At 40.3% G+C, this 12,964-nt stretch overlaps 6 protein-coding genes across 6 annotated transcripts; 4 read left to right on the top strand and 2 right to left on the bottom strand.

Moving 5' to 3' along the window:
- Window positions 1–395: 395 nt before the first annotated feature.
- VCUG_00222 (uncharacterized protein) lies at window positions 396–710 on the top strand (the record flags this gene model as incomplete). The annotated part of the gene is made up of 1 exon (XM_008075050.1): window positions 396–710. The coding sequence occupies one exon, from the start codon at window positions 396–398 to the stop codon at window positions 708–710; it is 315 nt and encodes a 104-aa protein (XP_008073241.1).
- Window positions 711–1,254: 544 nt separating this feature from the next.
- VCUG_00223 (uncharacterized protein) lies at window positions 1,255–3,105 on the top strand (the record flags this gene model as incomplete). The annotated part of the gene is made up of 1 exon (XM_008075051.1): window positions 1,255–3,105. One exon carries the CDS (start codon window positions 1,255–1,257, stop codon window positions 3,085–3,087), a length of 1,833 nt encoding a protein of 610 aa, XP_008073242.1. The 3' UTR covers window positions 3,088–3,105.
- Window positions 3,106–3,688: 583 nt separating this feature from the next.
- VCUG_00224 (uncharacterized protein) lies at window positions 3,689–8,178 on the bottom strand. Its single transcript, XM_008075052.1, has one exon. It carries the CDS (start codon window positions 8,078–8,080, stop codon window positions 4,007–4,009), a length of 4,074 nt encoding a protein of 1,357 aa, XP_008073243.1. The 5' UTR covers window positions 8,081–8,178; the 3' UTR covers window positions 3,689–4,006.
- A 705-nt stretch (window positions 8,179–8,883) lies between these two features.
- Window positions 8,884–9,213, bottom strand: VCUG_00225 (uncharacterized protein; the record flags this gene model as incomplete). The annotated part of the gene is made up of 1 exon (XM_008075053.1): window positions 8,884–9,213. The coding sequence occupies one exon, from the start codon at window positions 9,211–9,213 to the stop codon at window positions 8,884–8,886; it is 330 nt and encodes a 109-aa protein (XP_008073244.1).
- Window positions 9,214–11,799: 2,586 nt separating this feature from the next.
- On the top strand, window positions 11,800–12,114 carry VCUG_00226 (uncharacterized protein; the record flags this gene model as incomplete). Its single annotated transcript, XM_008075054.1, has 1 exon — window positions 11,800–12,114. One exon carries the CDS (start codon window positions 11,800–11,802, stop codon window positions 12,112–12,114), a length of 315 nt encoding a protein of 104 aa, XP_008073245.1.
- A 33-nt stretch (window positions 12,115–12,147) lies between these two features.
- VCUG_00227 (uncharacterized protein) lies at window positions 12,148–12,955 on the top strand (the record flags this gene model as incomplete). Its single annotated transcript, XM_008075055.1, has 1 exon — window positions 12,148–12,955. One exon carries the CDS (start codon window positions 12,148–12,150, stop codon window positions 12,748–12,750), a length of 603 nt encoding a protein of 200 aa, XP_008073246.1. The 3' UTR covers window positions 12,751–12,955.
- Between the last annotated feature and the right edge of the window lie 9 nt (window positions 12,956–12,964).

Consider the following 12,964-nt stretch of genomic DNA (forward strand, 5'->3'; position numbering starts at 1 on the left):
CATTTTGTTACTGTTTATGATCCAACAGGGGCTTCAAGAGATTTTCGCTGAGTAACTGGTGTTCCAATGCATTTCCATCTTTAGCACAGCAAAGTAGAGGGTGGATGTCTACCGGAAAGCCTACACATTGGGAAACTGCAGAATATAGCGTTATCCGATCATTCTTATGTTCGAAAATTTTTTAACATCTTGGTTTCGTTGACGAACGAAACATGGAACACAAAGGCTGCGTATTTTACGAGATGCATCGTATTACCATCTAGTAACACAATAATGTCATGGTGATACGGTAGCGAGTGCACATAAATGTCGTTCTCCAAACTAACCGATTGGGATTAATCATTGTTTCCCATTATCAGATTACCTCTTTCATCCAACATCTCTATTTGGCGGTAATGCCGTCTGATGAGCGCAAAAGTACTAGATTTATATATTTCTTGTCGATCACAACAAGTGCATCGTTTTGCACACCTTGTTATCGCGTATTATTCAATATTTGTGCAGGATTGCTTCCACAGCTTCAATTACTTATACGACATAAGATAAACACAATAAATGGATGTTTGTGTCTTGCTTTTCGCTTTATCGTGGGTAAAGATGGTTCTCCATCAATCTATCCCTTTTTGAATTCGCTTCTTTTTTTGAGAAAAGAGCCCAAAACTGCAGTGGACCGCGATAAAAGTGCTGATTATTTATTGTTCTACACGTAAATTGAATCTATGTGTTTTTAAATGTGTAAATAAATCTGTTCAGAGTACTAGATGTACTTTATGCATGGAAGTCCATAAAAATATGGTTAGATGCTAACTAATGTGTCCCGTAATATAGCAACTATGAAGCTTGCATACAGTTCACATACCAATATCGTATTTGATATTAACTAAATTCATCAATTATTTCATAAAAGTATTTTACTAAATTAATATTAATTTTTCACAACCAAGCACGTGCCGAACTCACCGGCTAGAATTTATCTGAATGCAAAAGCATTTTGCTGCACTCTTACTAAATTAAGATCTTTTCTTCCTCACCCAATACTTTGATCTAATATCCTACTGCATAGCATTTGACACAAATAGAAATCAAGTTTTCGTATTTTCCGCGGTCCTACGAAATCGTTTGAAGTATCTACACCCATTTCTAATGAACTAATATCACCAAAAATGTATTTTTTTGTATTTATTTATGGTAACTGCTATATGAAGAAACATGTAAAATTCAAAACTATATAAACGGCCACAATCACGAAAATTCATGATGAAATTATTGTTAATTGAGCTTTTATCCTTTGCTACAGTGGTTATGTGTGCATACGGCGGACGCTCTTATTCTCCGACAATGTGTTATCAAGTACAACAAGAACAGAAAGCACTTGCTGAAATGTTCAAAGAGCACAATGAAAAGGCGATGAATGCGGTTATCTCGCCGTATAAAATTTTTTTGCAGAAGATAGACACGATCATGACTGATTTAAAACGAAGACATGAATCTATGGAACAACATCAGAGAATCATAGATATACATCGTCAGATGATGAATTCTGTATCTCAATCGCATGCGCGATTGAGATACAATTACGTTTATTTCATGGTTGATGCTTTGCTTCCTGTATTAGCACATCTTGAAAGATCGGAACATTACGTTAGCGTGGCTAGAGATTTGAAAGAAGCAATCCAAGAGTTGCAAGTAAAAGTGGATGATTTAGGTCATGAGTGCCAGAAAGTAGGTGTGAGCTATAATCCAAGACTATATAAAGAGTTTGTTGATACGATTGCAGTTCCAGATATAGGTAAATATTCCATTAAGGTATGGGAGCGGTATTTTGATGAGCAATACAGGTGCTTCGTGCAGAATATAGTACAATCGTCTGAAGAAACGTTGAATAATGTGGAAGCTTTCAACATGTATGCCAACCTAGCGTTAATGGTAAGATATAAAGTATATTTGAAATATATTGAACAGCTAAATGAGGAGGTCAAAAAGGAATGTAGCGCTGAGGTATTAGGTAAAAAGTACAGCTGGTTTGAAATATCAGGAAGTGATTTGAGTGTAGTCGTTGAACGGGCTAACAAACCAAGTAGTGATTGGACCAAGAAATACGAGGCTCTATGTGCAGAAGCATACAGGATGGTTTGTTCGCGTTTGGAACTGGAAAATGAGCCTACCAGTGGATTAATTAGGTATGCGAAGGTTTGCAATTACGCATGTTATCTAGGTGCTAATGCATCTATGCCACTTTGGGATGCTTGTTTGGAAATTTTCAGTGAGCATACTATGCAATCTACTCCGCTGAGCGAAATCTATGAATCGTACCAAGAATATATTGAGATGGCACAGGATGTCGCGAATAAAAATGAAGAGAGAAAGATGGCAAGTGTGAAATATCAAATATCAAGACTATATCAAGAAGAACTGCGAGATTCACGCCATAGATATACTCAGCTCGAAGGTCGTAATGAGCTTTTGACTGAGGAATTGAATAAGGCAAGGTTTGATCTGTCTCGTTCCGCAAAACAACAACAAGCTATGGAAGAACAGTTGAATAAGGCAAGGTTTGATCTGTCTCGTTCCGCAAAACAACAACAAGCTATGGAAGAACAGTTGAGAAAGACAATGATTGAATTGTCTCGTTCCGCAGAACAACGACAAGTTATGGAAGAGGAGTTGAATAAGGCAAGGCTTGAAATGTCTCGTTCCGCACAACAACAACGACAAGCTACGAAAGAAGAGTTGGATCAGGCAAGGCTTGATCTGTCTCGTTCCGCACAACAACAACGACAAGCTACGAAAGAAGAGTTGGATCAGGCAAGGCTTGATCTGTCTCGTTCCGCACAACAACAACGACAAGCTGCGAAAGAAGAGTTGGATCAGGCAAGGCTTGAAATGTCTCGTTCCGCACAACAACAACGACAAGCTATGCAAGAAGAGTCAGATAGGGTAATGTCGCAGTATGCTGAGGCCGGAGAGCAACGCACAGAGGCAGCTAAGCAATTAGATGATTTCCTAAAACGAGAACAAGGAGTGCCAACGAGATCTCCTCAGCAATTCAATCCACGAATTCTACATTCATCGGACAATGATTCTTAATTAAATCGACTTACCACATTTTTTAATTTTATGTGTGTAGTTTATTTTTATATACTATCTTACCATTCATTGTGATGTGTGTCAGCGTTTCTATCATGCCGTGAATGCAAGTTATAGCTAACGATGCGTTAATGGGCATCGTGTCGAGTCACGTTATCAGCGATCCAATACATCGCTGATAATAGTGTTCAATTTGTATATCAATGGGTTATAGATTTAACGTTAAAAGGCATGATGTTCTGTGGCTTATGCAACTAGGTTCTAGGTCACACAAAATATACAACTAGGAAATACCCAGATTAAGAGGTCTCCTGGGATGGAGATGACACACGAGTCATCGCAGAGTTTTTAGCGCATCTTCCTACTATGATGTGGATACGAGCATGGCGTTGCGTTATGCAGCGCACATATTTCTCAGAAAGCTATTATGGACATGATTGATCCCAGCAATGCTGTAAGAGATAAATAAACGTACTTTTAATAAAGAAAGGGTAAATAACTTTTTGAAAAGCATTAAATTCAACATTATCATTCATTTCATATAAATAAAAAGATAACTCTGAAGCTGATTGGTCAGTTCTGTGAAATGAATTATTTGACCCTTCGAGAAAAATACAAAATGCTTATTTCATGTATTTGCACTGAATAAAGGGCCTAAAGTTGTTGTACAACTCACTCTTTCTGAAACACCCTCAATTGTTTTCTACTAACAACATCAAAATTACACGATCACCGAATAGTAATTAATTAACCCCTACCATAAGATCTTAAACAATAAAAAAAAACATAATACGACATATGAAAGGAAGAAAGTATCATTGCATGGATAGAGCACTTTTTTCGCTTTATAATCGGAAACAGCACAGCTAGTGGCACTATAAAAATCTTATTTAATCAAATGTATAACACATTCCATGATCTACTCGTCATTCTCATTGCTTACTAACATTTCCAACCGCCTCACAACGATCTCATCACTTAGACCGAGCTCCAAGGCAGTGTTGGCTATTCCCCTGGCATGGACAAGCTGCACAAGTCGCTCGTCATCCTTCTTCTTCCATCCCCTTGGCAGACCAACTGTGCGCTTGACCTCCTCGACTTCAAGAGTTTTGAGCGCATCGATGAGCACGATGCGCTTGTACAGACTCTCGAAATTGCTTTTCCTTCTCTTCTGGTTCATGACAATATCCACTTTTTTATTCACTTCTTCGATATTCTCTGCAATATCGTTCTCGTTAAGCGCAGTAACACGTCCGTAGTTCATCACGATGCTTTCAACCTCCATTTCCCTCTCTCTATCTTCCCTATTTTCCTTTATCTTGTTCAGCGATAAAATGATCTTGCGCACGCGCGCATTCAGATCGTTGCGATCCTTTCCCCTAAATAGGCTTTTTTCTCGCCCTATGCCCGTAGGCCAGTTGTCGTATCCGTTGCTGATTACCCAGTTAACGATTCGCCTGTCCTCCTCTACACTGCCACCTTTCATGTGCTCAAGCGACTCAATCCTGTACAGATACTTCAAAATGCTTACGACCTGCAAACGCAGCAGAAATTTCTCCGCGAGCTTCTTAACAATGTAGTGGTCGATGGCCTGCTGCTTTTCATCTTTGAAATACGCCTCAAGGTGTAACTTAAAATCTTCCTTGTTTTTGTCTGTGAGTGTTTCGTAGCAGTAGCGCACGAGGATGCCGATTTTCTCCTTCACATCGGACATGTTCTCAATGATGCCGTTCACACCTTTCTTGAAAATTATGAGGAATACCCTGACCATCTCATCGTCTGTGCTCTCAAGCACTTGATCGATCTCCTCATAGTCTGTCGGAGTTTCCCTGCCAAGCCGTCTGATCAGTCGCTTGATCTTCATCTCGTTCTCTGCATCCTTACGTTTGGTGAGCAGATTCTGCCAGAAATCAGGGTCGTCAAACTCTTCTTCGACTTGGAACGAAGCCCTGCTGAACACATTTTGGCTCGCTTCCTGGTTGTGCCGCACAACGTGCGTGCGTCTCTCCAGGATCATGTCAATGTCTTCTTCACAAAATTTCTGAGCGGCTTCGTCGTTCTCCATCAGCACACCGTATGCCCCTTTCTTCAGCAGATTCTCAATGTGTTCCTTCTTACGCACGCTTTTATTCTTCTGTAGAATGGCCTGATCGAGTCCAAGCTTAAGGCCAGCCTTGTCAAACATTTCTCGCTCGTAAGTGTTACGTGTGATAAGTCGATAAATCTTTACACTTTTGGTTTGCCCGATACGGTGACACCGTGCCTGCGCTTGTAGATCGTTCTGTGGATTCCAATCACTGTCAAAAATCACCACTGTGTCCGCACTCGTAAGATTGATGCCCATTCCACCGGCACGCGTACACAGCAGGAAAACGAAGCTGTCACTCTCAGCCGAACTGAACCGGTCAATCGCTGCCTGTCTGCACTCGCCGCGTACACCTCCATCAATGCGCTCGTACTTGTAGTGCTTGTATTGCAGATAATCACTGAGCAGATCGAGACACCGTGTCATCTGCGAGAAAATGAGCACCTTGTGCTCGCCCTTTAGTTTGGCGAGCAGTTTGTCCAACAGTACCAGCTTTCCACTGCTCTGTATCAAAATCTTGTAGTATTCATCCACAGTGAGCTCGTTCGTTGGCGTCTCTCTTCTCCATGCTATTCCCTCTGCATCATCGTCCTCAGCGCATGGCACACGCACGCTACCATTCAGGTGTTTCTCTGTGTTCCTATTTACATCATCGGCATCACCTGCCAATGTCTGTCCTAAGGTGCCCTTCTCTGTATCAGCTGCTATTGCTGTGTCGGTTGCATCTTCCTCCGTAGTATTTTGCTCCATGAGATGCTCCCTCCTCACTTCCATTTCAGCGCCACGCACCGTTCTCGATTCACCCCTGATCTGATCACCGACTCGCGATTCTGCATCATCACTAAGCATTTTCCGCTGCTTGATAAACTCAATCCTTCTTCGTATTTTATAATCATTTATGATCTTCTCCTCTGCTCCTCTCACCAGATAAGGGTGAATGCAACACTTCCTCAGCTCCATCATCACGTTAAGTAAATTCGGGCTTTCCTTCTCGAAAATACTTAGGTTCTTTTCGATAATCGCTCTGTAGAACTGCTTTTGTATCATGGTCAGCTCCACCTCCACAATCGTTTCCTCTTTTATCGGTATCTTCTCCACATCATCTTTCATTCTCCTAAGCATAACCGGTTTGAGCAATGTCTTAAGCCGATCCACATCCTCGCTCTTCTCAAGCTTGTAGCTCTCCAAAAAGTAATTAAGCGATTCGTTCTTGATTGGATCAAGGAAATGGAGCAACGACCAAAGCTCAGTCAAATTGTTCTGCAGCGGGGTGCCAGAAAGAAGAATCTTGTGATTGAACGACAGTGAAATGAGTGTCTGAAACGCCTTTGAATGGCTGTTTTTGAGACGATGTGCCTCGTCAAACACACCGACGCCGAAGTTAAATGAAAGATGTTTCACGCCGCTCATCACCATTTCGTACGTCGTGATAAGCACGTCGAACAGCAAACCATCGTTGTAGAATTCGTAGTCGTAGATCAGATCGCGCGCTACGTTGTTGCCGTGATACAGCAGAATGCGCAGATCGGTCCATGTCTTAAACTCTCTCTCCCAGTGTATGAGTGTACTCAGAGGAGCAACGATCAATACGGGGTGCTGGTACCCTGTTTCAAAGATTTTATTCACGAAGCACACCGTCTGCACGGTTTTGCCCAGCCCCATCTCATCGGCCATGATACACCCCTGCTTGTAGTACCAGCGGTTCAGAAGCCAGTTCAACCCCTCCATCTGGTAGTCTCGTAGCGTGTTCTCGTTCTTAAATGACTTGTTAATCACCAGCGCATCCTTTGGCGGTCTGTAATCAATAGGAAATACCGTCTTCTTCACAACATTTCGCGTCTTATACTCTTTAAGTTCTTCTTCAAAGCCTTCGAGGTTGCGCACGTCCTCGATCTTCTCAAACGTGCTCAGCTCGTACGCGAGTTTCTTCCATTTCACGAGGATAAGATTGTCAACGCTGATCACGCGGTCAATTTTGATATATTCCGGGTCAAAAGGTGGGACACCACCGAAATCACTTGCTATGATTTGCTGAATGTTCTTACCCTCTTCAAACGATGCATTATGTTTGTCCTCCTTGTGCCGTGAAAGGAAACGCTTCGCTTTGATTGCTCCTGCACGTGTCTTTGTGATTTCCTCCTGTGACACCCATCCGCAGTGTATGTAGCTCATGTTTCTGAATTTTACGAAGAACATCTCGTTTCTGTAATCAAGCAGCTTTTCGTGCTTGTCCTCCTCAACCTCTTCCATCTCGTCACTCTCAAAAAGCTCGTGCTGCGGTTGCTCGTCGGGGCGTGGTGACGGCTTCTTTCTCTTTTTCAGCTTTTCCTGCCGCTGCCGCTCCCTATCGACACGCATCGGCGGTGTGTATTTCTGAGCAGGTGGGGGCGCCTGGTGCACAGGTTGTGCGTAAAAGTTGTAAAAAGGCGGAGGCTGCTTGTATGGCGCATTGTACTGCGGAGGTGGCTGCTGATAGCTCGGTTGCTGGTACCCTTGCGGTGGATACGCCTGCCTGTATTGCGGATAGTTGTAGTACGAGAACTGCGAGGAAACGTTACCGATAAATGACGGATTGCTCGGTCCAAGTTGTGACGGGTACCCCATCGACCTGTAGCTGCTCGGTATCCCGGGATTGTACATATAATTATTCCTCTGCGGGTTTATATTTCTGTACAGCATGTTACTTTGCTGAAACGGCATTTGCGAGGGGTTCTGGTAGTAATTTCCGAGTGGGCCCGAAAAATTCATCTTGCTCACGCCGTTCATCATTTTGCGCGGCCTGCCCCTCTTGACCATCTGCTTATCAAGCTCATCACTCGAACTGACATTCTCTGATTCACTCTCATCTGTAATATTGCTCAAACTCTCAGTACTACCGGAGTCCTCTTGCTCTCTTCTTTTCGGCATGTTAAGGGTAAATTTTTTTGTTTAAATATTTGCGAATTGCAAAAATCGTGTTTATTTCGTCTTGAGAACGTTCTGTGCATGCTATAGCTCATTCTCCTGTAATAAATAGCTTCAAGGGGTAAGATTTTGATATATTTGAAATTTTACTGATAAGGAAAAAAATAACAATAAAGTGAAACATCAAAGCATTAATTGATGTGTATGTGTGTTTTAGATGCGTGCTTTTATACAAAACTGTCATTCAAAAATTAATAACTTTTGGTTGTTGCAATGGCCAAGAAAGCATGTTATACAACGTTATTCTCCAATAACGGCACCTGTTTCACTTTTGTGTGCGTAATTAATGAGCTGCCCATTTGTTAACAGTGTTTTTCATTATAACCCGTGAATTAACGTTTTTTCTCGCTTTATCTCGTTTAATTATTTGTTCTGTATGTGCCACTTTTTTTCCTATTTGCGCCTCTAATCAACGCTGTTTTTCATCGTTTTCTCAGAAATTTGTTTATTCATTCCCCCTCGTATCAACTTCATTTTTGGCAAAGAACATAAAAATTTTGAAGGTAAATAAACTAAATGTCAATCGAATGGGCACTACAACCCAAACTTGACAGAGATAAATTGAATGATCTCGATACGTGGAGGGCTAAAGATTTTGAATTGAGGACTCGTCCGATAATCGCTTCGTATTTCGGTGGTGCTATCTTTCCTCCGCTATAAGAGGTTCAAGCCCCTATAAGGTGCGGCTACACCTTTCATGCTGTGTTATTATTGCTGACTTGCTCTTACATATTTGATAGATCAAACTAGACTAACAAACAAACGCATTGTAATTTATGTGCCATGGCACATACAAAAATCATCCATAAAAATACCTGCATCTCAAAAAATCGATCGGCGGCATATTCTTCGTAACCGTTACATACACGCTTCAGCACTTTACCTACGAATCGCTGCTCCGAGAAAAACACAAAATATGCTGTGATGTACAGATTATTGGTAGGGATGTGAATCGTTTTGTGCCCACAACTGTGCACAAGTCGTGTCACGTGTCCCTTACCGCAAGGTAATCTATTTCTTTTACCATTTTTACTGCGTCCATACCAGTCTTGGTTAGAATCAATCTTTAACAGCATCAATACTGTTGCCCAAAGAGGTTCTGCTTGTTAACATGATGGGAAGATATTGTAAACTAGCTGCGCTATTCCCGTTATAAAACTGAACAGCGAACTGAGAAGAACACATTGTGCTGGTTGTGATTAAAAACTGCATATTTAGCATTGATAGCAGATTCTAAAGAGCATGTGAGTTTTCTTCATCTGTCGCAAGAATATAAAGAAGGATTATCGAATTAAAATAGCATCCAGTAAAAACCATTTGACTTTAAATTTGAACGTTTAAATATTGGTGCAGCCACTGTTGTATGCTTCTTTTGGCTGCATAATGCAATCGTGTTATGCTTATCCAAACGGAGCTATTTCTAAGCAGCAGCATTTCATCCTTTACACACGAAGAAATTGCTGCGATAAACATTCGTGCCTTTAATAATGGGAAAGCCAGAATTATCACGATGAGTATGCTTCAATGGATGCTCGAGAATGACTGATAAATGGTTAGTAGCAGATTAAGCGAAGAAGAAAAAAGGGCGAAACTAATTGGACAATACACAGGTAGAAAATGGTTTAATTTTATTCTAAGGTTTAATTCATACCCATCGACACTCTGTAGGCACCGATTTAATGCGGAAAAACACTTTGTGAAATGTGGAGTTCTCCTGTTTATGATTTGTAGTTATCACCTGGAGGACTTTCATTTAATAATATTCTGGCTCTGCATGTAGATGGTGTGACCGTGCTCCTTACACCTTGTGTTAACCACAAGTAGTACATAGGAGTGCTGAGATAACTCTGACGTAGTTTAAACACTAATTAGTTCGTGTGGTTTGTCCGCCGAAGAGTTATTTGCATTTCTCCTTACTATGCACAGCATCTGTGTCTACCATTATAGTTAATTATGGAATTCTGATAAATTGCGGTTATGCAGCTTTACCGTAAATAATGTTTTTGTTGATGTGTACACCGAGAATGGTATGTTTTGCGATTACATTTTTGAGTCCGATCAATAATTTGGAAAATGAGATCATATTTACGAGATTATTAGCGTGTATTTCTTCGCATCTAGTTGTTGTGACATTTTCTTAATCTTCACACCAAGAAGAAGTTTCCATTGTCCCACATTTTTACATTTTCTTAATATACACACCAAGAAGAAGTTTCCATTGTCCCACATGGATTTTTGAACATCGAATTCTCGATTTTAAATCACGAGTGACATTCTGACAAATTGCTAAAACAACGCTTGGGTCCGTGTTAAGAGAAATACACCGAAGATGATGTGGTGTTGTCGTTCACAAAAATTTTATTACTGCAAATCTTGGCGTGTTACATGCAGTAAATGGTGTGAAATGGCCTGTGAGCGGGAAGAAGCTGAGCATTTATAATTTTCTTCCTCCGAAAGTAAAAGACAACGCTCACAGCACCATATGTGTAGAAAATACTTAATAGTATTATCACTGAGACAGCACAAGCAAAGCATGGTGATATTCTCCCATGCCAAACGATAAACATAAAGTGCTAACCAAACCGACAGCGCACGAAAAAACGAGTAAAAAAATATTTTATCTAAAAATGTGAAGTGCCTACGACACATGGCAATAATCACACCGCATGCTTCCTAATCACTTAGTTGCTCTCGGAAATGTTCATCACTCGCTGTAATCAACTACGAGTACTGTTTTATTCCAAGGGTACAAAATTTTTTTGATTATATTGTGCTTGTCCGTAGGGATGCGCACATACAGTAGAACACAGCGAACCACGAAGTATATTTAGCTATCGGAGTCTAAATACACACCTATATTATTAATTAGCGATATATTCGTCACAATTTTTAAATAATTTGGATTGGAATTCGGTGTGTGCAATGATCACGGAACAAATTAGTACAAAACATTTTTATGGGAATAGAAGCAGTGACCGAAAAGAATTTTCAAGACCATTAGTTGTCGATGCTAGGTATATTGTGTTCTCAAAAGTGCGTTACATTAAGAGTTCTGTTTTTTAGAAAGTTATTCGACGTGTGATCATGAACTGAGGATAGTGGCCATGGTCGAGTTCAGCAAACCAGAAAGTATGTTTATTGTAGTGTTGACGTATGAGGAGATGAGTAAAAGACCTTCATTGATAGAGTATCAAACGTTTAAAGTATAACGCCAAGATATCAGGAATTATAAACTTGATGGCATTTCTCAGGTTTCCGTGTACAAAATTGCATTTTTATTTGTAATGACATTAAGATGTCTCAACTTCGAACAACGGCGATCCCATAACCACTTCATAAGCGCTAATACATATTACTTCAATGTTTATGGTGTTCTAAACACAGGCAGCGCTATAACATACGTGATGCATTTCTTCATTCTAGAACACAGTTTTTGATTTGACAAGCTATAGTTTGTGCACCATTCGAAAATTTAATGAATTGATACCGTTTTTTTCTATCATAAGTCTACCAATTATCCCTGATACATATGTTCACTGGATACTTAGATCAAGCCGTCACTTCGCAAAGACTATCCCAACTTTTTACCGACAAAGGTATTCGTTCATTTAATATTAATAAACTAGAAATGTAAATATAGTAAGTGCGTCACACAGCCCACCATGGAAGCAGCCAACAACAGTGTTACAGACATACAATTACATAGCAATAACATAAGTGAATCAAATATCTCACATCATATACCATCGTGGACTAGCGGAATAGGTTCGAGTCTGGAGAGCTCAACTGTAAGTCGTATACTCAATGTTGTAAAGAAAAGAATATCCTATACAAATTATTCTTTCACAATGTTCGGTGCAACTCTGATAATCTTAGGGTTTATGCTTGCACTGATGGCCGTGGTTATAACTTGTATAAACTCCTGCTGGAAAAAAAGAAAAGCATCTACGAGAAAGCACTCAGCAGAAAAAACATAGAAGTCTTCAAACGATGAATTACACGAGTTAAACATGATTAAGCCTATCATTACGATAAGAATTGATGGAGATGAAACTATGACTGTCAAAAGAGAGACACTCACTAAAATGTCAAACGATGAAAACAGAGGTAAAACAACGGGGATAGATGCTGATCAAGGTAAAACTATTGCAGCAACGAACGGAAGTAGAGGACCGTATGATCAAAATAGAAATAATTTGTTAACTAGGGAATTAGAGGATGTATTGAAGAGCTTGATAAGATGTACAGGGCAAGAAGAATTCAAAAACGCGAGAGCATATGCAACACAGTGTAAATTAGAATACAAAAGGAATTCTAAGGAAGAAACGAGTTACGAACTGACAAAGATGAGTACCAGTTCGTCTAGCATTATCGAAGTTGATGTGCATTGCAGCGAGTTCGATAGGCAAAAACATACTTTGTTGAACTGTGAGGATGAAAAGATGTGTAATGTGGACGATTCCTCTTCTGTTCTTACAACCAACAATTCTGCTAACTATGATATGTGTTCTCAGACCGGTATGAACAAAAACATGCTGAGCATAAGCAAATACATGGTGAGTTTGAGAATGTTCTCAGCGATATTAAGAAGAGCATCGACAGTTTGGCACTAATGGAATCGGAATGCGAAGAAATAACGAGCCAAAATAAGAACAACGGAGCAAATTAGTTGTTATGTGCTGCAGAAACACCTGATCGAGAGAAGGATAACTTCTCAGAACAGCTTTAGCTATTCGCCATGTAGAAAAACCAAGCTGTAATATCCAATTTGGACGATAAATATGATGAACTGCAGGGCTGAACATAATAACAACTATACGCTTGATG

The sequence above is a fragment of the Vavraia culicis genome (assembly GCF_000192795.1).
Source record: "Vavraia culicis subsp. floridensis unplaced genomic scaffold supercont1.2, whole genome shotgun sequence".
Lineage (NCBI taxonomy): Eukaryota > Fungi > Microsporidia > Pleistophoridae > Vavraia > Vavraia culicis.

Coding starts and splice junctions, on each gene's coding strand:
- VCUG_00224 (XM_008075052.1), bottom strand. CDS start 8,080: ATGCCGAAAAGAAGAGAGCAAGAGGACTCCGGTAGTACTGAGAGTTTG.